Raw genomic sequence first — 27,670 nt, forward strand, 5'->3', positions numbered from 1 at the left:
CCTCAGAGAATCTTGGTCATCGTAGATCAGAGACAGAAAAGATTAACATGATTTTAATAAACTGCAGGAGCATCCAAGGAAAGGTCCCAGAATTAGTGTCACTTACTGAAGGTTATAATGTACAAATTGCGAACAGAAAGCTGGTTGAAACCAGACGGCAATGACAACGAAATCCTAAGGTCAGGCTGGAACGTTTATCGTAAGGATAGGTTAGTCGCCAATGGTGGCGGCGTGTTTAATGTAGTAAAAAATTCGACAAGATCTAGTGAGGTTGTCACGGATTCCGAACGTGCATTAATCAGGGTGAAGTTGAGTATCAAAGAACGGTCAAAAATGATGATCGGATGCCTCTATAGACTACCCGTTTCAAAACTTGTAGTTGTAGAGCGCTTCAGACGGTATGCAGAATATCATTAGTCATTTTCCCGATCATGCCGTTGTAATAGAGAGTGACTTCAACTCACCAGGTACAGATTGGGAGTGTTATTCCATCAAAACTGGTGCCAGAGACAGGGATTCGTGTGGCATTGTTCTGGATATCTTGTCCGAAAATTACCTTGAGCAGACAGTTAGAGAACCAACTCGAGAGGGTAACGTCTTAGACCTCCTGGCAACAAACAGACCTGAACTTATCGAATCAGTTAACGTAGAGGAAGATATATGTGATCATAAAGCTGTGATAGCATCTGTGACGACGGGTCCTATAAGGAATGTTAAGAAAGGTAGGAAGATATATTTGCTCCGGCAGGGTAGCAGCATAAAAATTTCAGAATACCTTAGCAGTCAACATCAAATATTCGGTGATGAGGACGAAGATGTGGAGCATAACTGGAAAAAATTCAAAGGCATTGTTAAATACACCCTAAACAAGTATGCTCCGAGTAAGGTTTTAAGGGATGGGAAAGCTCAAACATCGTTTAATAGCCATGTTGGAAAAGCGCTACGTAAACAAAGAGCACTTCATCTCAGATTCAAGAGAAATAAAAACCTAGCTGATAAACAAAAGCTGAACGAAGCGAAAATGAGCGTGAGGAAAGCAAAGAAATAAGCGTTCAGTGATTTTGAAAGTAAGACGTTGTCAACCGACCTGAGTAAAAACCCTACGAGATATAAAATCAGTAAGTGGGTCAAAATCATCTAGTCATTATCTCAGCGACCGCACCGGCACCGAACGGAAGATAACAGAGAGACGGCCAAAACACTAAATTCGGTCTTCCGAAGTTGTTTCAGGACCAAATGAGACACCTACATGATTCTATAAAGATTATGCAGAAGAATTTGCTTCCCTTCTTGCAATAATTTATCGTAGATCGCTTGAGCAACGAAAGGTACCTAACGACAGGAAAAAACAGGTCATTCCCGTTTTTAAGAAAGGTCTTAAGACAGATCCACACAATTATAGACATATATCGTAGATGTCAATCTGTTCTAGAACTACGGAACATGTTTTATGCTCAAGAATTACCACGTTTTTGGAAAATTAACATCTCTATAAAAATCATCATGGATTCCGCAAACAGAGATCCTGCGAAACTCAGTTCGCTCCGTTCCTCCATGAGATCCACAGCTCAGTGGACAACGGCGCTCAGGTTGATGCCGTGTTCCTAGATTTCAGTTAGGCATTTGACACCGTCCCGCATTGCCGTTTAATGTCGAAAAAAGAAAACGAGCTTACGTAGTATCCAAGCAGAATTGCGATTGGATTCTAGACTTTCTTGCAGAGAGAACTCAACACGTCGCTCTTAACGGAACAAAATCGACAGATGTAAAAGTAATATCCGGACTACCACAGGGAAGTGTGATAGACCGTTGCTGTTTACAATTTATAGAAGTGATCTAGTGGAAAGCGTCGGATACCCTTTAAGGCTACTCACAGATGATGCAGTCCTTTATACCAAAGCATCAACGCCAGAAGACTGTAAGAATTTGCAGAACCACCGGCAGAGAACTGATGAATGGTGCAGGCTCTGACAGTTGACTCTGAACGTAAATAAATGTAACATACTGCGCATACATAGGAAAAGAAATCCACAACTGTACAGCTACATTACAGATGACAAACCGCTGGAGACAGCGTCTGTCGTAAAATATCTAGGCGTAACTATCCAGAGCGACCTTAAGTGGAATGACCATATAAAACAGATAGTGGGAAAAGCACACACCAGACTCAGATTCATAGGAAGAAACTTAAGGAAATATAACTCATGCAAGAAAGAAGTGGCTTATAAGATGCTTGTTCGCCCGATTCTTGAGTATTGTTCATCTATCTGGGATCCCTATCAGGTAGGACTGATAGCAGAGATAGAGATGATCCAACGAAGAGAGCGGGCCGGTGTGGCCGTGCGGTTCTAGGCGCTTCAGTCTGGAACCGCGTGACCGCTACGGTCGCAGGTCCGAATCCTGCCTCGGGCATGGATGTGTGTGATGTCCTTAGGTTAGTTAGGTTTAAGTAGTTCTAAGTTCTAGGGGACTGATGACCACAGATGTTAAGTCCCATAGTGCTCAGAGCCCTTTGAACACAAGAGCGGCGCGTTTCGTCACGGTATCGTTTAGCTGGCGATAGAGCGTTACGAAGATGCTAAACAAACTCCACTAGCAGACGTTACAAGAGAGGCGCTGCGCATCACGGAGAGAGTTACTATTGAAATTTCGGGACAGCACTTTTAAGGAGGAGTCAGACAACTTCGCCCCACATACGTCTCGCGTATTGACCATGAGGAGAAAATTCGATAAATTAGAACCAATACCGGTAAACATTCTCCCAACGCCCTACTCGTGAGTGGAACAGGGTTGGAAGGATCAGATAGTGGTACCGAAAGTACCCTCCACTACACACCGTTAGGTGGTTTGTGGAGTATGATGTAGATGTAGTCGGAAAGCCGTTGTATCCTCTCTTCTGAGGCACGTTGGCCAGAAAATGCCAGAAACTGTCTTAATTGGTCTTTAATCTCCTGGACACTGGCAATGGGACAGAGTTGACGTCCGAGATGGTCTATTCTGAACAGATCTGTGGATCTTGCTGGTTACGGGAGTGCCACAACATCACGCAGACAGTTAACAGAGGAACGTGCCATGTGTGGACGACCAGTATAACGGTGAAAACTGTTACCATGATACTGTCACATGAGAGGTAGCAAATGAAAGCGTACCATTCCAGCGTCAGACCTCAATCAACCTGGCTCACCCCGCACACAGCGTCAGGTGGCTTGCGGAGTTTGGATGTAGATGTAGAATCACTGCTAGTCGTGATCTGAAGTCATACCCGACGGCTCCCCACACCATTATGCCAAGAGTAATACCGCGGTGCTTCCCCAAAACATTGGCAGAGAGAGAGAGAGAGACCTCTCTCAAGGTCGTCGTCATACTTGCCGACAAAGATCATCCAGGTTAGTGCAGGACGCGATTTTTCGCTGTGGTGCCATTCGTCTGCAGTACACAATTGTCGGTCACAGCACCGCTCCCAACCAAGCCATTTGTGCTGTGGTGTTAAGGCAGCCAACGCATGGCATGGTAATTCCGTAGCCTGGCCGCTGCTAGTCTCCGATCAATGGTGCAGCATAACACAGAATGTCGCAGAGACTCCATTACCTGTTCTCAGATGGAAAGTGCAGATGTGAAGTGATTACGATAGGCTTGGTGCACAATACTTCGATCTTTCATCGTGATAGTCAGACGTGGGCCACCGACATCTTGACGACGAGTATGCCTGCCCTCATGTTCCCATGCAGTCCAACATCGGGAAACTGTCGTGTCCGAATACCAACAAATCTGCTTACTGCACGATTCGGCCAGTCGACCTACTGGAAACCCACAATGATGCCCCTTTGAAACGCTGTCAAGTGCTGATAAGGAGGTCACCACACGATTACGTGGTATCTTCCTGTAGTTCAGAGATCACTCAACATCTGACGCTGTTCGCGACCCTTAGATACCTTGCCAGGCCTGGCAACAACTCTAGACACAACCAATATTAATGAGCTCTGGTCGCCATTATACACTATTGGCCATTAAAATTGCTACACAACGAAGATGTCGCGGTACAGACGCGAAATTTAACCGACAGGAAGAAGATGCTGTGAGCATTCACACAAGGTTGGCGCCTGTAGCGACACCTACAACAAGCTGACATGAGGAAAGTTTTCAACTGATTTTTCATACACAAACAGCGATTGACCGACGTTCCCTGGTGAAACGTTGTTGTGATGCCTCGTGTAAGGAGGAGAAATGCGTACCATCACGTTTCCGACTTTGATAAAGGTCGGATTGTAGCTTATCACGATTCCGGTTTATCGTATCGCGACATTGCTGCTCTCGTTGGTCGAGATCCAATGACTGTTAGCAGAATGTGGAATCGGTGGGCTCGGGAGGGTAATACGGAACGTCGTGCTGGATCCCAACGGCCTCGTATAACTAGCAGTCGAGATGACAGGCATCTTATCCGCATGGCTGTAACGGATCGTGCAGCCACTTCTCGATCCCTTAGTCAACAGATGGGGACGTTTGCAAGACAACAACCATCTGCACCAACAGTTCGACGACGTTTGCAGCAGCATGGACTATCAGATCGGAGACCATATCCATGAGGTTACCCTTGACGCTGCATCACAGACAGGAGCGCCTGCGGTGGTGTACTCAACGACGAACCTGGGTGTACGAATGGCAAAACGTCATTTTTTCAGATAAATCCAGGTTCTGTTTACAGCATCATGATGGTCGCATCCGTGTTTGCCGACATCGTGGTGAACGCACACTGGAAGCGTGTATTCGTCGTCGCCTTACTGGCGTATCACCCGGCGTAATGGTATGGAGTGCCATTGGTTATTCGTCTCGGTCACCTCTTGTTCGCACTGACGGCACTTTGAATAGTCGACGTTACATTTCAGATGCGCTACAACCCGTGGCTCTACCCTTCATTCGATCCCTGCGGCCGGCCGGAGTGGCCGTGCGGTTCTGGGCGCTACAGTCTGGAACCGAGCGACCGCTACGGTCGCAGGTTCGAATCCTGCCTCAGGCATGGATGTGTGTGATGTCCTTAGGTTAGTTAGGTTTAACTAGTTCTAAGTTCTAGGGGACTAATGACCTCAGCAGTTGAGTCCCATAGCGCTCAGAGCCATTTGAACCATTTGAACAGTGGTATCGTGTTGAGGCTGCGTGGTCAGTTGTATCTGTTCATGCCATCCAAGCTCTGTTTGACTCAATGCCCAGGCGTATCAAGGCCGTTATTACGGCCAGAGGTGGTTGTTCTGGGTACTGATTTCTCAGGATCTATGCACCCTAATTGCGTGAAAATGTAATCACATGTCAGTTCTAGTATAATACATTTGTCCAATGAGTACCCATTTATCATCTGCAATTCCTCTTGGTGTAGCAATTTTAATGGCCAGTAGTGTACAATTTTTGGAAATTCGTGATAAGTTCTTAAGGGACAAAACTGCTCATGTCATCGGTCCCTAGCCTTACACACTACGTAATCTAACTTAAACTAACTTACGCTAAGAACAATACACACACACACCCATGCCCGAGGGAGAACTCTAACCTCTGACAGAGGAAGCCGAGCGAACCGTGGCGTGGCGCCCTACACAGCGCGGCTAGTGAATCAACTTCATGGCCGCCGGTAGTATGTACATTTAGGGAGGTACATTGATTTCCAACTTAGTCTTGTGGTTGCTTCAGATTTTTGAAAGGCATTGTAATTTCGTAAATGAACTGTTTAGAAGGCAATCTAGTATAATCAGCAGCGATGCCACATGTTTCGAGGAGAAAAACCCCAAGAATTCTAAAAGTACGAAGCGAAACTTCCGGTACGGAGTGTTTTAAGCCCTCATCGGCGGAATAAACGTGTGTCTTGCACGCGCTACGTACATAGGTACAAACAGCCTTATATTTCTGTCCTTAAGTCTTTCTGCTGAGATATATCACTTAAGAAGCATCTTCCGCTGGAATGGATACACTTAACAACAGATTACACGAGCTTTGCGTTATCGAACCCCACAACTTACTAAAAATTGGAGATGAGGTTGCTATGAAGATAACGTTTTTCCCACGTAGGGAATATTTCGACATAGATCCGATCTCTGCTAGGTTTCGTTCAGGAAGATATATATTTGAGCTAGGATAGGACTTACCGTGTTGGCCACAGTGGCCGCTATGTACATAGTTCAGCCAATAAGGACCCTAAAAGATCTTTACACTGAACAGAAGCAACAGCCTCGCTACGGTCATACAGTGGGTTATTGTCATGCTGAGATTTAGTAGGTATTCGCTTCAGCTTATTGGGCTAACATTTTAAAGGAATCGAGTAAGTTTCGATTAGCTGAAATATAAGAATTGACAATTTTATTTCAAGTCTTCATAGGATATTCTCCCCGCTCCCCTATTTATTTAAACAACAGAATGGTCGAGGAGGCACAACCTAATCTCTGCGGGATTAGATGTCTGTAAAAAAGCCCTTTACTGCAGTGATATGCTGTTTTGTTTCCTCTTGATACGTTCTGCGCTGACGTAAACCGAGCCAACCTCTATGTATATTTGGGGCGCCACAACCGGCATTGCTCAAAACAGCACTCTCCCTCCCGCGCAGACGCGTACTCCGCTTCGACAATGTCTATAGCAGGTTTTCTTTGGTTTTCATGGAATACTGCATTCATAAATCCCCTCCCAAATACGAAGGGCTATCGTAAAGTTCTAATTGTCACTCGGACATTACTTTGCTGCTAGAAATATTGTCAGTATTATCATTGGCCCCCTCAGCGCATGATACTGGAAACTTCAGTTAATTTTCTCCTTTTTTCCTTATAAGATTTCCAGAAGTAAGTGAGGCGTAATGTGAAGGAGTATGATGCTCCTGGTGTGATGAAAGTCCTGCATATGTATGGTAAAATGGCCTGGGAGATCTATAATGGGAAGTCGGCTGTTTATCGAATGATTGCCCGTTTAATGACACTGTGGTGAGGTGGAAAAGGAATTTCCAAAGTGATTACATGTCCCTGACAGACGAGGCAAGGTTTGGTAGACCGTCAATGACAGACGACGCAGCCACAGTGAAAAAAGTGGAGTGTTTGATCGTGGAAGAAAGATGTGCAACCATCCAAATGAGTAAGCATGAAACACATCTCAAATATGGTACTGCGAGGATAATTATTCTTTACGTACTGCATATGTCTTGGGTGTCCGGACGGACTGTTCAACGTTTGTTAACCTCTTTCGAAGACAGCAAGGTGTGACTATATAAGAAAGATGATGATTCAGTTGTAACAGGATGAAGACTACTTTTCTGATCGTCTTGTAAACATGGATGAATCTGAATCAATGCGGTACAGAGGAAACAACCATGAATATGTAAAGGAAGCGTGTCAATTCCCTCTCTCCGAATGTGACAGAATTGCAGAAGTCAGCTATAAAGGTCATGCTTGCAGTTTTTTAGGACTGTAGTGGAGTCATCCTCACATATGACTTTGCCAAGGGTCAACCACTAGCACGTACTACAGTTACCTTCTGGACAAGTTACAAGAAGCTCTGATTAAGAAATGCTGCGGTATGCTCTCCCGAGGCGTTTGTCTTCTGGATGAGAAAGCATCTGTTCATTCATCTCAATACACAGTTGTGGCTTGGTGACCTGGCAGCACCCGCCTTATTCTTTCACTCTCGCACTAAGTGACTGCTCTTGTTCCCAGAAATAAAAAACCCATTACGTGGCCGCCGACCTGACAACACATGTAAGACCATTAATGCAGTGGAAGACTGGTTTAAGGTAAAATTTTCAGACTTAAATAATCAGGGCGTTTGGCAGGACAAGAAAATCTGGGAAAAAAGTCAACACAAACTCTTTGCCATATTTTTACGAGTGATATTTATACGATACTCTCTCGTGTTCTCTCGCTTGCAGTTCGTGTCTTGCGAATGGTGGCACGTGTTCCAGCGGAAAAATCGGCACTCTTCAAGTATTATACCCGCACGCTTTTGTTTCTTTTTCGAAAATTGAATACGAAACGAAAACATGAAACGTCACATATCAGGCTTTCCCTGTATTCTGGAGCATAAGAAATCCCGTTATTTTTTAATACAGGTATAGTGGCAGCAGAATCACTGAAAAGATCAGAACAGAGTGAGTGTAGGACTAAGCAACCCTAGGGTATTTTGGATAGTCAGAGGGATGTTAATAGATACTGCCCGAACAAGTTTATTTTAGATCACATCGCACAACCCCTCTGTCGTGCGATTTAGTACAAATGACGTATTATACCTGTCGCCTGCGACGCCAGTTGTGGGGAACGTATTTTATCCGCTGATGTCGTAATCTTTCAGACAAAGCGCAATAGACAATATAACTCTACAATTTTTCAGCTTTTGATATACATGGATTATGTTTTAAAACGCTCCGAGCGGGAAGTACAGACTGCGTACCCGTCGCACGCTGACCAGCGCTGCAGAGGCTGGAAAGGCCACAGGTCGTCAGGGGTTACGCTGCGTGGGCACCAGGGATTACCGGCCATTAGCAAACAAGTTGCAGCGGGAACACGGCAGGGTTTCATGGCACGGTTACATGCGTTTGGGCCCTTATTCGGTTAATTAGTATAACGGTCAAATTTCGTTACTATGTGCATTTCGAATGCATTTTTTGACAAACATTGATCATTAAAACTCGGCAAACACCTGAGACACATCCGACTTTTTTGGAAGCAAGAATCGCGACAGTAGTGTGAAGAATATTTGCTACGATATCCTTTAAAAACTAATACACAAACTTTACGCTTTGTTGAATTATTAACAAACAGTGATCTTTTAATTCTGAAAATGAAGGCTGCAAGAGATTATTACCCGTTTTCTTATCCAAGACTTCCTTTTATTTTCAGAAGATTTGGGACACCTTAGAATGGGGCGCCAGTACTGGATGCGTGGCGTGGTACCTATCTTAAATTGTCAGTACATTACCAACTCCGTCTGTCGAGCACACCTCTCAGACTGTCGGAGCAACTAAACGGCGCAGAGACAAACGTGGTTCATCGACATCAGCACCCTTTAGAAAATGGATACCACGGAGTGTTCCAGTAAACAAAACTATAGTCTCAAGGATGTAACAAATAAATGCTTGTACTCTTCGATAAATATGTTCTCTGTTATTAATATTGGCGACATGGTAAAACTGGGTGCCGGGCTAGTGCTCGATGTCATAAGTCGGTCATTCGCCGGAAGAAATGGACGAAGTGGCGGTAATATCAAGTTTTTAATCGGCTAGCAATATATGCTCACACTGAGCAAGTCGCAGCGAACTACTCTGGAAGGGCAGTTATCTGAGTTAGAGAATCGCTCTGTTGCACTGTTCTAGTTTGTCATGAAATTTTATCGCGGCATATACTATGTTGAACAGTGGGATTAAATTACCACACATTTATCTTCCTCTCTAGATACGATCTCATTTTAGTTTCTATTTCATTTTAGTTTCTTCATTCGCAGAGAAACCATCTTTAATTGTGACGTTTGGAAATTTAGGTATACAATGAAAGATTGAAATAAAGGCCTAGAGTTCATCAATATCATTGGTTACAATACACTTCTGGAATGCTATTTTGTGTGTGTGTGTGTGTGTGTGTGTGTGTGTGTGTGTGTGTGTGTGTGTGTGTGCGCGCGCGAAGAAACGAATGCGGACAAAATGGCTAAAAACGTCGTCACACAGTAGGGGGTAAATCTACAGACTGACTCTCATTCACTCCCACCTCACTAGTGTTGATCCACACAATCACTCTGTCTCATACACCTTAAGACCACAGACAAAGCGTGAAAGGTGCCATACCTGGCAGTAAAACATTGGTAGAACGACAGAGGAGCCCACAGGCAAATGACGAGATGAGTACTTACAACAGGCATGAGTGAGCCAGTTATCCTGTAACACATTAAGCATATCTTCCTAAAATTTTAGGAAACAAGTTGGATCTACCGCAAAACCTTAAAAATCGAACCACATTCGTTTGAATTTCACTTAAAATAGAGGACAGATCTGTTAGCAAATCTGCCGCTGCCCTCTGGTCCGAAAACAAATCACAGCTTATTGTAATGTGGCGCATAGTAATCTGCACGCCACAAACTCCACATCCCGAAGGGTGTTCTCGCCGGAGCAAGAAGCCATGTGTCAAAGGGCTATGCCCTATGCGAAGTCGACTGAGATGATTGTCATCTTACCTGCGTGACTGGAAGGAGGTACGCCACGACTCCGTTGTACAACCGTCGACTCGCGGCTGCAGTACTAGAGGAAGAGCAGAAGACTGCAAAATCGTCCACAAATAAGGAACAGAGGATTCCTTACTATGGACATCAGCCTGTTAACAGCTATGGCAAACAGGGTAACACGTAAAACACTGCCCTGAGGAACAGCGTTCTCCTGGACAAAATTATATGACAGCACGTCATCAACTCTGTATCAAAAATGAGTCTTGAGACGGATGACTGAGATGGTCACGAAAGCCCCACTGGTGTAGCTGACTGAAAATACTGCGTCTCCAAATAGTGCCGTACACCTTACTGCTTTCAGAAAATACCCATGGACAATGCTGTTTATGTAGTAAAGCCTGCTGGATTTCTCCCCCTAGCAGGTTCAGGTTGTCGACAGTTGATCGACATCTCCTGAATTCAAACTGAGAGCACTTAAGCAGATGCCTGGTCTCCAATATCCTAAACAGACGAAGGTTGACCATGCGCTCCAGGACATGCCTGACCAAGAAGCGCTCCACAAGCACGAGCGCTCCGAACACGTTCCTGCCAAACGCTCCGAGCGCGTTGCCTAGTGGTGCTGAGGGGTGAGGAGGAAAAGATGAAGGCAGCAGCCGGGCGCTGCTAGAACAAAGCAGTCACCTTGTCAGACATCAAACACTTTTGTAATGTCTCCATATGGTGAGGTACAAGAGCCGTAAAGTATTTTATGAGGCTACAGTTTGGAACCGCGCTACGGTCGCAGGTTCGAATCCTGCCACGGGCATGGGTGTGTGTGATGTCCTTAGTTTAGTCAGGTTTAAGTAGTTCTAAGTTCTAGGGGACTGATGACCTCATAAGTTATGTCCCACAGTGCTCAGAGCCATTTGAACCATTTTAACTATCAGCTTTTTTTCCCCATTAGTCATCTACCGGTTTCGGTTATTAACCATCATCCAGGATGTTGGGTATAACAGATTAGTTGTAAGTATCTCATATTCTTTTGAAGGTGAACAATATCGAAATTATCCAGTGAAATTGTACAAACAGCATTGTCTTAGTCAGTTATTACTTTCAGTATTCTAAGACAAATTGTTTGTACAATTTCACTGGATAATTTCGATATTATTCGGCTGCAAAGGAATATGGGATGTTTTTAACTAATCTGTTGCACCCTACATCCTGGATGATGGTTAATACAGAGATCGGAAGATGATTAATGGGAAAATAAACAGCTAATGGTTTAAATGCTTAGAAAATGTCAAACAATTTGCTGGCAAAACAGCTAGCGTTAAATTAGATTTACATTCTGCGTTATGATACTTTGGTGTCTGTGCATTTGTCTGAAACATAGCAAAGTGGGGAAGACATATCGTTCATTGTCATATAATAACTGCCTTGATTTTAGTTCGTCGCACTATTGTAGCTGGAAAACACTTACTAGAACGTTATTACAACACCATCTGGAAGGCGATATGATAAACTTGTTTCCCGACAAGTAACAGTGAAAAAAGGCAGCCATTAGGGCAAAAACTGAGTTAGGTGCAAGTAGAGTGTGATAAAATTGTTTCTGGTCAGCATCATGTATTATTTCAATTCATTAAGCGTCTTAATGTAAGAAGAAAATCATTTGGTAACATACGCCGCGCAAGATTGACGCCATTTAAGCAAAAAGTAATTCTATGTGAAAATGAGCTTCAAGTTCATGACTTGGAACATTTTCCAGAACTCGAGGCAGTAATTTGTAGACCAGACTTGGTTGACAACGTTTTAGTAGTTAAAACATACCATCATGATTTCTCAGAGAGATTCCTAGACACTGCAAAACTGAAGATGGATTTCCATTTATTTGTCAGATCGTTCTTGCTTTTGGCTGCTAATACACTTCGCTACTTCCCACTTCAGCTGATACACGTATACTGTAGCAACCAGCTGAACGACCTGTTTGTTCAATCCAGGTACTTAGAAGACTTTTATAAAAGTCACCCCAAGAGCAACATCCTTGACCGTACAGACAATCCGCTGAAGTTATTTCAATTTTCCCTTCAAGATGATGATGATGATGATTAGTGTTTTACGGCGCACAACAACGAGGTATTTCCCTTCAACATACGCGTGCTAACTTATTTCTGTTATAAAACAGACAATGCCAGCCACCGTTGAGGTGTGGCTGATTTTAATCTGCGTAACTTCATGGGTCTGACTGTATCACGAATCGTAGTTTCACGTGTATTGCACTCTATAAAATCGAAATGCGTATAAATTTACAAATATCACAGTTTAAAGTTGAATGCCTGTGTGTAACCTTTTTGTAGTTCTACTCATCATATCAGCACTTGCTAATGTACAAGAACATCTTTACTCAAGTGATATAATTTATTGGCAGAGAAATAAAAAGTTTAAAATGTACACGCGTAATAAAATCCTGCTGCAATTTTCGCCCCTCGAAATAGTAGTACTGTGTTACAAACATGTCTTATTAAGTTTCCCATATGTACCTCCTTCAGCATATAGTCGTCAACTCTCACACCTACTCGGAATAGCAGCATAGCCTGCTCTATGGACTTTCCCACTCATCTCGTTACAGGAGGCGCTCTCTTAGGCACTGGGGAAAACTGAAATGCTTAGCAGACTCAGCTGCAGTGGCGATGCACGAGTACTCTCTGGGAGAGCAAATCTTGACCGAGCCTGCTCTATGGACTTTCCCACTCATCTCGTTACAGGAGGCGCTCTCGTAGGCACTGTGGCACGTTTGGTCTATTTCTGGGAAGGTGTCAAAATTGCCCCTCACAATTACCAGCAAATACTTAATGAATAACGCTACAAGAATAGTGTACCGTTGATACCAGTTAGTCACATTTTATCATGACACCGAGAAGTAGTACCTGATTCAATGTTATCCCTCCCTACCGCAACTCGCAACAAGAGTAACATAAGGCGAAAATGTTATACGAGGTATCTAATTGCATTGCAACATATCTGACGCGAATCAGAGATCACATACCTTGAGAGAAACACTGGAATGCGATTACTTTCGCCATTACAGTGTCTCCTGCAGTATACGCATTTCTAAAAACCATTTCCCTTAAATAAATATTATTAGCATCGAATGTCGAGAGACTGAGACCGTGTCACTAAAATTTGCATTTCCAGTTTTATCTTTTGTACCCGAAAGTCAAAGCTGAATTTTCGCTGTAGTAATTCCTTAAATAGCTATGTAATCTCCTCTGTAAATGGCAACTGGAACTAATCTTAGTCGTCAAACTGACATTTCCTTTTGGTTAACGATAGCTCTTCATAACTAGGCATTAAACTTTTTACCTTAGTTTCCGCAGCAGTGTCCCATTAATCACAGTTAACAGAGTACTGTGATATGTATGCTTTTCATTCATATCCAACAATTCAGCAACAGCTTGCGCTCGAACGAACGTGCGGATGCATTTGTATATAGCCACTCCGATGTATGAGAGGAATTGGTAAGCTTCGATATGGTGTTGCTATTAACAATTCGTTTACATTTCTTTCCAAATGACATGTTTTTGTTCCATTTGGATAATGGGCGTTTTACTTCAGTCAACATTAGTGAACTATTTCTGTTGCGTTTACTAAAATACCGTGGTAAACTATACGTTCCAACACTATCCTATCCTGATTAGGATATTTACAGCTTTGAAAATGATTCAAGGTGCAAACTGACAAAGTAAAAAAAAAAAAAAAAAAAAAAAAAAAAAAAAAAAAAAAAAAAAAAAAAAAACAGTCACAGTAAAAATTTAAGTACTCAAACGTGCAGTTTGCAGGATGATTGCGGACATGTTGCCGTACTACGCTTTCATTGTACGTAAACTTCGTCCTTGTAACAGAAATGATTACGGTTAAACAAATCCATAGGATACATGAACAGAAGTACAAATATTGTTTCAATGACTAAGGGATATAGAACTACACTTGTATGTTACTGATGTACTCTCGTATCGGTTACAGCGGGTATTCGAAGAGCCGTTCTTGCAGCTGGATTTAAAACAGTATTCATCTCTTCACTGTGCTTTGAGTTTCTTCGGTCACCTCCTGATCGCTTCCATATCGTTAACAGCTATTTACTGTCATGTCAGTCAACCGTTCAAACAGGATTCCTACTCAAGACGAGTTTAAGATATCCCTGTACACAAAAATTGGAAGAATTCTCTTCATTCAATCTTACATTTTTCTACCGTCAACTTACAGGATTGCTTCAGTTTGTCTCCCTTGGCCAACGTCAAATATATGTGATGCATGCATGACGGAGAACCAACACATTCCTCCGTGGGACATCTAACGCGTCGGTAAATTCACCGATACGTAGAGGCGAATCTCTACGTTGGTTCCAGGAAGACAGGAACTCTATCCAATGGATTTTTATATCCCACGACACCTAAGAAACGTCGTATGTGTCACTTCAGCTAACACAGTTGAAGAAATGGAGGATACTATTTCAAATGTTTGTCAACAAATTTGAAATAATCGTATGTTTTCGAAAGAATTCGACAATCAATGCAGGTTCGAGTTACGTAAGTCATCCAACTGAAAGAACGGCTTTTGAATATCAAAGTTTACATGTAGCAGGGCAAAAAATTGATAACAAAAATTTTAACGTCCTAAAGAATGATTTTAGTCCTAGTTTAATAAAAGCAGCTGTGTCTAGTTATTGTTGTTAACTTATTTCTCGTAACTCAGATGACGTTTAAAACAACGAAGTCAACGGCAGATGCTAAAAATATCTCCATAGTTACCTCCAATGTTTGTTGAGGCATTTCAGCTCCATTTACGCCAGTTTGTCCCATTATCTATGATAAAGAATATATCACATCACAAAACAAATTATGTAGGATACCGAACGTTCTCCCTTCTACGATCTTTGAAAAAGATGTCCTCGCAGTCATAGGGATGATGGGGGTGCGGGTGTTCTCAGTTCATTTCCACATATCCAATACATCGCAACGGGCAGAAATCACAGCAAGTGACACAACAACATCTGAGGATCCGCAACTAAAACGTTTTAACTTTTAGTTTGACGCACCGCACACACATCGTTTCTCTTATGCCCAGAATTTTCGTCCTCGCCTCTGGAACAACTTGAAAACGTCATACGCGATTGAAACATGTAGAAGAGCGTGTATAAAGTTTAAAACGGATTTAGTTTACATTGACTCTGCATTACATTTCGGTTTTATATGCTTTTACGAATATCGAACATTCGCAGTACAGCAGACTGATCAGATCCTGACACTGTACGGAGTTTATGCGTCTAATAGTTGCTGACTTCCGTTGTAATGCGGAGACAAAAAGTAAAGTATTGCAAATAATACATTTATGTATTTAAATGGTGGAAGTATAATTTCATTTTGAAACGTCATTGTAAGAAACAGACAACATCTGCATATAAAACCTTTAAGATGTGAATGTTTCCTTCCGGAGACAGAGCACGGGCACCTGCACCCAACGTGGCAGAATACGCTGGAAGCCTTTGTTCAAAAATTCGTGTTGTAAGATTGGTCCTGATAAGAGACAGTGGGTGAGGATGTAGCGACAGCACTCTGCTCTGCTGAAGGTGCCTGAAATAGCCTACGACTGCTAACTGTACCGTGGTGCTCAAATTCCTGCTTAAGACAGACGCCTCCTGCGAATATTTCCATTTCTAGAGGAGGTATAGCCCGCTACCGCATCCAGTAAGATCCAGTTGGATCTGTACTGTCACGTATCACGCATTTAGTGTCAGTTTTTTGGGCAGAGTACAGGCTGTCGAACTCTGAGTGTCCCGAGTCACTGTCTCGTGACTTCTGTTGACTGATTTATAGGTTTGATGGTTAAATTTAGTACTTATTGTAAATTCAACTACGCAAATTAATTTTAAAGCTAATATGGGCTAAATAAAGACTATTTATAGAGTAATTTGCTTATCTGAGTTGCATTTACGCAGCTATTTTTAATATTTTACTTTTGTCAGTAACTTCTATTTTTTCAGGACAGAGGATTGTTATTTAAATCTTCTAATACTGTATGTTGAAGCAACAGTCGTCATAACATATGCTATATACCAGTGTTGAAAGACATTAATTGCCGAACATATCATTTTCATTTTATTATTAGTTTCATTACTTTGTTAGCTGTGTCTCGTACGTTCTGTTCTATTAGCGATGTTTTCAACTGCATTGTATTGGGCCCTGAAGAGGATATTTAGTCCAAAGTTATCAATGTAGCTAAATTTTGTTGGGAACAACGAACTTCAGGATAAATTTATTTATTTATTCATTTATTATACAAACGGGGTACACGCAGTGATTTATGATGCTATAAATGATCTGGATCAAAGCAGTCTGCCCTCCATTAGATTTGTTAATGACTATTTTTTCCTTTTTTTAAAAAATGACATCTTGTGTAGCTATGTTATGCCGAAAACATCAAGGAGTGTGTAAAACACAAGAAACGTATCATTTCCACCAGGTACTTAGTGTAAATGAATGCTGTGGTGAGAAATCCTAGCCAGTTCAAGCGTGCGTACGTTGGCAAATGCATCTGCGAACATCATAACATACTAAAATTGAACGGAAAACAAAACTATGATAGTCTCATTAACGGAACTCTATAACGAATTCTCAAAAAACAAAAATACGACTTTCGAAAGGTTGTCGATATAATAGGCCTCAAGAAACATAGCAACCACAGTAACATATGTCATGGTCGTCGGTGGACACCATGTAAAACGTAACACCCACGTAATAATAGGAAGTGCGGGAATAACTATAACAACAGACAATTAATACCTTTTATATAACTACAAACAATAGGAAGATAAACTTCGGAGCAAATATCCAGAAACCATGTATACACTTCTGTCTACAGCTCAGCCACATACGAGTATACATGGGAAGTATTAAAGCAGCATGGCAAAGAGTATAAAGTCGTAATACCTTAGGGTACCATCGATAGAAAAGTCGGAAGTAGAAACGTATAGCGTTTACAATAGTAATAAATGGCAATATAAGTTCACTCAGGCGACTGAACGATCACAGCTCTATTGTCAGCTATTACCAGCCTACACTCAGATGATAAAAGTCATGGGATAGCGACATGCACGCACGCTGATGGCTTAAGTATTGCATACTCAAGGTATAAAAGGGCAGTGCACTGGTGGAGCAGTCACTTGTACTCAGGTGATTCATGTGGAACTGTTTCCGACGTGGTTATGGCCACAGGACTGGAATTAACAGACTATGAAGACGTAGTGGTAGTTTGAGCTAAACGCGTGGGACATTCCACTTCGGAAATCGTTAGGGAATTCAGTATTACGATATTCACAGCGTCAAGAGTGTGCCGAGAATACAATATTTCAGGAATTACTTCTAGATACGAACAACGCAGTGGCTGAGAACACTGGTATCTGCGTAGAGATGTCAATGTTAACAGACAAGCAACGCTCCTTTGAATTATCCAATAAATCAATGTGGGAATTACGACGAACGTATCCTTTTGCACAGTGCGGCAAAATGTGGCGTTAACAGACTATGGCAGCAGACGATCAACGCGAGTGCCTTTGCTAAACGCACGACATCGCCTGCAGCGCTTCTCCTGGGCTCGTGACCATATCGGTTGTATCTTAGACGACTGGAAAATCGTGGCCTGAGAAGATGAGTCCACATTTAATTGCTAAGAGCTGAGTCTGGCACACATCCCATGAAGCCATGGGCCCAGGTTCTCAACAAGGGCCGAGCGATTCTAGGCGCTACAGTCTGGAACGGTGCGACCGCTACGATCGCAGGTTCGAATCCTGCCTCGGGCGTGGATGTGTGTGATGTCCCTAGGTTGGTTAGGTTTAAGTAGTTCTAAGTTCAAGAGGACTGATGACCTCAGCAGTTAAGTCCCATAGTGCTCAGAGCCAGTTGTCAACAAGGCACTCTGAAGTTGCTGGTGGCTCCATAATGGTGTGGGCGCTTTTTTACGTGGAAACATGGAATAGACTGTACCCTCTGGTCTAAATGAACCGAACACTGACAGATAATGCTTATGTTCGGCTACCTGAAGACCTACACCTACATCTACATTTATACTCCGCAAGCCACCAAACGGTGTGTGGCGGAGGGCACTTTACGTCCCACTGTCATTACCTCCCTTTCCTGTTCCAGTCGCGTATGGTCCGCGGGAAGAACGACTGTATGAAAGCCTCCGTGCGCGCTCGAATCTCTCTAATTTTACATTCGTGATCTCCTCGGGAGGTATAAGTAGGGGTAATCAATATATTAGATACCTCATCCAGAAACGCACCCTCTCGAAACCTGGACAGCAAGCTACACCGCGATGCTGAGCGCCTCTCTTGCAGAGTCTGCCACTTGAGTTTGCTAAACATCTCCGTAACGCTATCACGCTTACCAAATAACCCTGTGACGAAACGCGCCGCTCTTCTTTGGATCTTCTCTATCTCCTCCGTCAACCCGACCTGGTACGGATCCCACACTGATGAGCAATACTCAATTATAGGTCGAACGAGTGTTTTGTAAGCTAACTCCTTTGTTGATGGACTACATTTTCTAAGAACTCTCCCAATGAATCTCAACCTGGCACTCGCCTTACCAACAATTAATTTGATATGATCATTCCACTTCAAATCGTTCCGTACGCATACTCCCAGATATTTTGCAGAAGTAACTGCTACCAGTGTTTGTTCCGCTATCATATAATCATACAATATAGGATCCTTCTTTCTATTTATTCACTGCAGATCTTCCTGCATTTCGCTGCAATTTTCTAATGCTGCAACTTGTCTATATACTACAGCATCATCCGCGAAAAGCCGCATGGAACTTCCGACACAATCTACTAGGTCATTTATATATATTGTGAAAAGCAATGGTCCCATAACACTCCCCTGTGGCACGCCAGAGATTACTTTGTCTGTAGACGGCTCCCCATATAGCCACAGAGCTGGTCTGATATTCCGTAGGCTCTTACTGTATCAGGCGACAGTGCGGAACTGTATCGAACGCCTTCCGGAAGTCAAGGAAACTGGCAACTACCTGGGAGCCTGTATCTAATATTTTCTGGGTCTCATGAACAAATAAAAATTAGCAGCCGTTCATGGACTTAATGTTCCCAAACGATGATAGAAATTTTTTCGACGACAATGTGCCATGATATCATGCCATAATTGTCCGCAATTGGTTTGCATGACATTCTGGACAATTCGAGCGAATGATATGGCCACTCAGATCGCCTAACACGAATGCCAACGAACATGTATGGAACATAACAGAGAGGTGTGTTCCTGCACAAAATCCTGCACTGGCAACGCTTTCGCAATTACAGACGACAATAGAGGCAGAATGGCTTAATATTTCTGCATGGGACTTCCATCGACTTGTTGAGTCCACGCCAAGTCGAGTTCCTACACTACGTCAGGCAAAAGGAGGTCTTGCAATATGGTAGGAGGAATGACTCACCTCAGTGTTAAGTTCTGCGCCGGGCCGTGAGGAGAGTTTGAATGTTTTACACTACTGGCCATTAAAATTGCTACACCACGAAGATGACGTGCTACAGACGCGAAATTTAACCGACCGAAGATGATGCTGCGATATGCAAATGATTAGCTTTTCAGAGAATTCACACAAGGCTGGCGGTGGTGGCGACACCTACAACGTGCTGACATGAGGGAAGTTTCAAATCTATTTCTCATACACAAACAGCAGTTTACCGGCGTTGGCTGGTGAAACGTTGTTGTGATGCCTCGTATAAGGAGGAGAAGTGGGTACCATCACGTTTCCGACTTTGATAAAGGTCGGATCGTAGCCTATCGCGATTGCGGTTTATCGTATCGCGACATTGTTGCTCGCGTTGGTCGAGATCCAATGACTGTTAGCAGAATATGGAATCGGTGGGTTCAGGAGGGTAATACGGAACGCCGTTCTGGATCCCAACGGCCTCGTATCACTAGCAGTTGAGATGACAGGCATCTTATCCGCATGGCTGTAACGGATCGTGCAGCCACGTCTCGATCCCTGAGTCACCAGATGGGGACGTTGCAAGACAACAACCATCTGCACGAACAGTTCGACGACGTTTGCAGGAGCATGGACTATCAGCTCGGAGACCATGGCTGCGGTTATGTTGACGCTGCATCACAGACGAACCGGAATTCACGAATGGCAAAACGTGATTTTTTCGGATGAATCAAGGTTCTGTTTACAGCATCACGATGGTTGCATGCGTGTTTGGCGACATCGCGGTGAACGCACATAAGAAGCGTGTATTCGTCATCGCCATACTGGCGTATCACCCGGCGTGATGGTATGGGGTGCCATTGGTTACACGTCTCAGTCACCTCTTGTTCGCATTGGCGGCATTTTGAACAGTGGACGTTACATTTCAGATGTGTTTTGACCCATGGCTCTACCCTTCATTCGATCCCTGCGAAACCCTACATTTCAGCAGGATAATGGACATGTTCTGAGGCATCAAGGGATCACCAATTTAGTATTGGAGGGCAGCGTGGACGGTAAAAATCGTAGAGGGAGACCAAGAGATGAATACACTAAGCAGATTCAGAAGGATGTAGGTTGCAGTAGGTACTGGGAGATGAAAAAGCTTGCACAGGATAGAGTAGCATGGAGAGCTGCATCAAACCAGTCTCAGGACTGAAGACCACAACAACAACAATGCACGGCCGCATGTTGCAGGTCCTGTACGGGCCTTTCTGGATACAGAAAATGTTAGGCTGCTGCCCTGGCCAGAACATTCTCCAGATATCTCACCAACTGAAAACGTCTGGTCAATGGTGGCCGAACAACTGGCTCGTCACAATAGGCCAGTCACTACTCTTGATGAACTGTGGTATCGTGTTGAAGCTGCATGGGCAGCTGTACCTGTGCACGCCGTCCAAGCTCTGTTTGACTCAATGCCCAGGCGTATCAAGGCTGTTATTACGGCCACAGGTAGTTGTTCTGGGTACTAATTTCTCAGGATCTATGCACCCAATGTCAGTTCTAGTACAATATATTTGTCCAGGGAATACCCGTTTATCATCTGTATTTCTTCTTGGTGTAGCAATTTTAATGGTCAGTAGTGTAATTGGTAAAGTGTTGGTCATGAACGGTAGAGATTATATCCCAGTACTGTCTGCAAACAGCTTTTAATCTACCTTAAAAGTTATAAATTATGGTACTCTGCAAAATTTCTGTTATATATTGATTTTATTTTTAGTTGACTCAAAAGCTGAACAGACAGAGGCGAAGCGACCGGTGGAGTACTGACCTCCCTGAGGCAGTCTACGACCCTCTCGTGGTCGCGGAAGAGGTCGGCGGGCACGGAGCAGTTGGTCTGACGCGCCAGGCGCACGGCGAAGCTGACCGGGTCCTCGACGAGCGCCCAGCTACTGAGCGCAGACCCGGACAGCAGCACCGCCCGGTGGAATAGCCCTGCAACACAGCCATGTACAGGGTCAGCTCGGAAACAAGAAGTCTACGAAAGAAAGCTGAAAAACTAAGTAACTACGTCAAACCAGAAGGAATTTTTCGCAGCTCTCCCGTCTCACTGACTTAAAACACAAACCACTGTAACCACCCAGGAAACAGGGAATTAGTCGACTACTTTTATTGACCACTTCAGATTGTGTAACACTGTAAGGACTTAAATCATATGAAGTAGCCCACACTAAAAATTAACACGTTTTACTCACCGTGGGTCTGTATACTAAATATCGTTTTGAAGAGAGGGCTTAATAAACGTAAGTGACCAACTTTATAGAAGTATGGCGTAGTTAAGTGTCTAGGAGGGTGGCCACACATCCATCGCATCATTACTTTTCCGCTAGTATTTTGTAAATTAACTGAATTTTAGGCAGGATGTCGCTGGCGAAATAAAACGGTAACCACTGTTTGGCTACAGTTTACGTGGTAAATTTGTAATATTGTTGGATTTCTGATACTTTGCATATGAGATATTTGTCATATAAGAAAAGGACAGCCAACGAGCTGTAGTTCGTAAAGATGCTAAGCTTCACAGCGTGAGAGTAAAGAGACGAAATAATTTTTTTTAATGTGCGACTATACCTAAACGCGCGTCCAGCGTTTAAATACTCTAAATGAACACTAAGACCCGCTGGGCTCAGATATTTAAAATCATTGCCGCAGCGCTTGATAGCAATCAAGCCCCTACCACGTCGTAGCGGAGAAGCGAGGCAAGTGTCCCCCAATTGAAGCAGCTGATCGCCGCCATTTGCCGGGATGAATCCTAGTACTGGGGTTGTGATTTGAAGTATATGAGACGCAACAAGAGCAAATTGAAGCACAAATTAAACACATGTTTGTTTTAAAAAATACTGAGTATTCGAGTATATTTTAAAAGTATACTTAAATGAATGAAGTTTCCTAATTCCCGAAATACGTCTGCATAGAGACGCGAAATTTAAGAACGTAAGGCTCTTTCCCGACAAGGTGGAGCGAGTTTACATCGAGCTATTTAATGCAAATAGATAATTACATGAAACTTTTAAAGTAGCAGACAGTACGATTATTATTTAATTTACATAATCTTCCTGTCAGGTCCTGTTTGCTTTTTGCCGACTACTGTGTATATGTTGCACGCTTAGTTTTGTTTAGCACAGTATTGTCTACACTCGAATTTTGGTATGATTAATTGTAATAACCCATATCACTTTAAATACCATAGGAATTTCATTCGCACATTAGTTTTTAACACTGATAGCACCTCTGAAAGGGGTTGAGTTTGCAACATTTGATCAAATATTTGACCATTTACGAAGTATAATCACCACCTAACATCACATGTTCTGTATCTAAACGCAATTATTCGACCTGCCTCTGATTCATATTTAATATATATTTGATTAAAAATCTAAATACCTATCATGTGCCCAGTTCTTCATTCAGTTCAACTTAGTACATTAACCCTGTTAGTATTTTTAGTAGTTTATATTCAAATACGATATACGTACTTGACATGCAACAAAGTACCTTTGTCTGTAATCGAACACTGCAACTTTTTCCCTATGTAACTTGCAATTATGTAGCAGAACGTTTATTAGATACAGTATAAGGTGTAAATACAGACATCAGGTTAGGCTATAGAACAATCTGCTGTCACCTACATTTAGCATTTGCATTAATTGGCTTTGCAAACACTATACATTTTTCAAATGAGTTGGAACTCCAAATACTGTCGGTATAGCATCGTCCTTCAGTTGACGTCTATTTACATAATTTTCCATGTAACAATTCTCTTCAAAATGAAGAGAGCACAGCAAATGATTTGCTGCCGGTTGGAAGTTCTCTCTCCGAGTAACAACAATCCATTTCCGATTTAGAAAATAATTTGTAAGGGGAAATCTAAACAAAAACAAACGCTCATGATGAATTATTTCTCCATGAAAATACTATATACAAGTAATAAAAAGTAACAAGCAACCAGTAATGACTGACCTGTGAAATGTAACATTCTTTCCGTCTTCGTCTTTGCTTCCATTCTTACTGTTACAATTAAAAGCAGCACACGAACGAATCATGTTTACGCACTGTTTCCCTGCAAATGGCGGCTTCTACTACGTTCAATGTGGGGACGCATCGCTAGCGCCAATCCGTGGTCTAGTTTTTATTTAGTAAGTCTATGATAGCAATAAGCCGCGAAACACAAGAAAGAATTATCTATCTTTTGTCAAGAAATCTTCTAGAGACTTCATTATCCCTTGTACTTTTGGTCACCGACGTGTTAAGACGTACTACATAGCATTGCTACAAGTTGTATTTTTATTTTGTGTAAAAACTATGTGAAACGACGAACAAACATTTCGGTAACTCGGGTGTGGATACAATGTACTTACGCACATGAAAGGACATTTAATTCTAAGAAGGAACGGACTGACAAATCAGCAATTATTGGATTGCGCCATTTACAAAAGAAATATCAGATGTAAGTCATGCATTTAGAGTGTATTTGTCAATGTGTAGAAGTTTAACGCCAATTTGTTCAAAACATATTAAAATAATACGATGCAGTAATTTTCTTCTTATTCTTTTCTTTCTCTAATCAAAAACGATGTTCAAATTGTATATGAGCTTTGTTACAGGTTCGCTCTTTATCGCGGTGTCTCGATTGTATTTGGGAGACCACTAATGTGTTCAACTTCCGATCTGTTAATCTTTCTCTTATGAAATTCCACTAATTTGCTTTCATTTCCATTTTTTTATTCAAATAGGTCCCTAAGGTAATTTCATCAAAGGTTCTGATTGCATGAAGGCATCCGGGTCAAAAGGTCAGTTATTCGCACACTCAATCCGTACGTCTCCTGAACACAATCGAGAACCGACGCATCGGTGATCAATTAATTATCTCTCTCTCTTTTTTAAAGTCGTACTAAAGAACGGCCACCCAGGATAGCCGTATGTACGCAATCTAGCGTTAGGTTGCATTTTGTCATTAAATATTACCAACCAACAGTTACACATCACTATTATTAATAAGCAAGTTCCTAACGCCAAAAATTGTTTCTTTCATGCTTTCTTATACCTGGTGTGTGCAATACTAATACACTTTTCTTTTTATTTCTACTTTCAAGTTATAAGTCTGGCACTTTATAAAAACATTTTAATTTTCTGTTTATCCATAGTTTTTCATGAATAAATCAGAAATTAAACTCACTGCGGAAAAAGTTACGAGTCGTCACACTCGTGCCAGTATTTACTACGTCTTGAACGCCACGCTGAAGTTCAGAGCCAACGCTATAAAGTTTTTGTAAGACTACGAGCACAACAAGTAATTTTACAGGTCCATAGAATCGTCGGATGAACTACCTATATTCGTAATTTTGTTGGCTGTCAGCGGTCCTATCCGAACGAGCGCTTACGATAGGTTCCTTTTTAACATTCACCCAACCCTTTGGAAGAACACAGCAACACGTCTGTTGTTCTTATTAAACCAAAACTTTACATCTACATACAGGGTGTTCGGAAATTGCTGTCACAAACTCCTAGGACTTGGAGAGGGCAGTGAGTACATAATATTTTGAATATGAACGTACCGTTTCCTCAGCTCTGCTTGAGGAATTTCATTAAGCGTGACGCAGTACAATCATTGGGTAACCATTGGAAAGGAAACATAACGAAACGTCCATTTATTGCTTAAGCACATTTGTTGGCATTAAACTCAAACATTACGTGTTTACATTATTCCAAAACAAAAAAGAACTCACTATACTGTAGGTACAGAACAATACTGATGCATTACAATAACGGCTCGATGTGGCGACCACGAACGTTGTTACAGACATTGTACCTACGAAACATGTTCTGGTACACACTCTCCATCCCATACGGTATCTCTTCAATTTCTAGTACAGCGACCAGAACTCGTGCCACAAGATCTTCCTCTGTCTCTATGGGAGTCTCGTAAATTAAACTTGGCTTACGACACCAGAAGAAGTAGTCCTAGGCATCCAGTCTGACAAGGAAAAACAATTCTCAGAGTTTTCCCTTTCCCTCAGCAGACGCGGATGCGTTACACATTTGAATTGAAATCGTCGTAGGACGGAAACGGTACGTTTCCGGACGTGGGTTCCTGTCCAAAATATTATGTACTGACTCCACCCTACAAGTCCTAAGAGTTTGTAATGGGAATTTCCGAACTCACTGTATATCACACACTCACGATTAGACACAGTTTTAGCCGGCCGTTGTGGCCGTGTGGTTCTAGGCGCTTCAGTCTGGAACCGCGTGACCGCTACGGTCGCAGGTTCGAATCTTGCCTCGGGCATGGATGTGTGTGATGTCCCTAGGTTAGATAGGTTTAAGTAGTTCTAAGTTCTAGGGGACTGATGACCACAGATGTTAAGTCCCATAGTGCTTAGAGCCACACACAGTTTTCTCTGACCTGTTATAATAACCACGATCAAGGGCCAACCCATATCGAGATGGCTGTCGTATAAGTGCCAACCGCAGGAGCTACACTCTGCATTCGTAATTCATTGTATGAACCTCCCATCCTAACGGCAATCAATCAGCAAGGAGATTCTGTGAAATATGGCATATTGTGTGATAGGATATGAGGGAATTATTTACATATTTCATCGGTGAATAAGCCAGATGAAAATAAAACTAAAATATGACAGTAAACAACGGAGTGGATGTAATGAATGACTGCCTCAAATTCTATTTAAGTTTATTCTTTTTTCGTGTTATGTGTTAGCCACTTAATACTTGTTATGGGGATTAACACTTATGACATACCAGAGTGTTTCCGCCTCTCCGTTTAACAGGAATGCTGTTATGGAACCATTTATGGGAATATCCTAGGTTCCAGTGGCCAACATGCTGACCAATAAACAACATAAAGGAGACTGTAAATACTTGGAACTAGCTAGACTGAATTGAATCGTTTCTTTTCACACAAAGGCGTTGTATAGTCACTCCATATTTTGCAATAAATGCTGGCTCTTTTCTCAAAACAAGGAAAGTACACATACTGCATAAAATTAAACGAAGGAGTTAAAATGTTTTACAACTAGACAGTGAACTGAAACAGTGCAAGAAACATTAGATCAAGAGAAGAGCTGATTTCTGTAGAGACATCAACTGAAAGGGTTTGCACGACATGAAGACACGATGACTGTATATAAACTGCGTTCCTCATCCATATTTATCCACGGTGCAAATGCGGAGACTATTAAAACAGTAAAAGTGAAACGAGGTAAAAAAGAAATTATCTTCGCATAGGAAGGAACAGAGGAAAAATGAATAATTAAAAATTAAGCTATGGTGGTATAAGAATTTATGTTAAGTTCGAGCAGAACATGCCTTTAACTACATTTTTCCTCTCTTTGTAATGGGTGTTTCTCCGTAACAACTTGCACCAGCTAAATAAAGGCTATGTTTTCGTTCGCCTCTGTCGCTGGACAAAAAATTAATGCTTTCCTATACATATTCAAATATTAATTACTATTCAATCACACGATATTTAAATAATTACCGATTTTTGGTGTTTCATTATTAATTTGCGCTAATTATGTATGTATTTGAACTGTGTACCACGATAGTGTGGGAGTATTTAATGAATGCGAAAAGCCCACCAAACATTTCGCTGGAGACAACAATATTTTTGTGCAAATATTAGTAATTTCTCTAGCTGCATGCCGTATGTTCATACCTTCTCCACTCTTATCATTTTTGCGTACATACGTCATATACTTGTTTCTACGTTATGTCTGCCCTTAATATTCTTTCCCCTCCACTGTTCCTTACAGCATCTTAAACGGAATGTTCTTACCCGTCCGTTCACTAAGTGGTAGAAGTAAGATAAACACTGTTCCAGATTATTACCGACATTAGAAACCCTGTAAGTGATACTACAGTGACCTGCTGTTGCAGGTGCTGACTTTACTAGATCCATGAAATGAGACACTGCGGTGAAGCTTGTAATTTAATCCAGGACACTGGCGCAAAGACTGGTGATAAGA

General features: G+C 42.2%; 1 protein-coding gene across 1 annotated transcript in view; it reads right to left on the reverse strand.

The window, feature by feature from the left end:
• The window catches only part of LOC124593849 (neuroligin-2-like), a gene marked incomplete at its 3' end in the record, with an annotated part of 358,509 nt that overhangs the window by 186,634 nt on the left and 144,205 nt on the right, over positions 1 to 27,670 (reverse strand). Inside the window, exon 4 of the mRNA XM_047132197.1 lies at positions 21,460 to 21,623. Coding sequence (XP_046988153.1) covers positions 21,460 to 21,623 — 164 coding nt within the window. The remainder of the gene's footprint in view (positions 1 to 21,459; positions 21,624 to 27,670) is intronic.

The sequence above is a fragment of the Schistocerca americana genome, chromosome 2 (assembly GCF_021461395.2).
Source record: "Schistocerca americana isolate TAMUIC-IGC-003095 chromosome 2, iqSchAmer2.1, whole genome shotgun sequence".
Taxonomy (NCBI): Eukaryota; Metazoa; Arthropoda; class Insecta; order Orthoptera; family Acrididae; genus Schistocerca; species Schistocerca americana.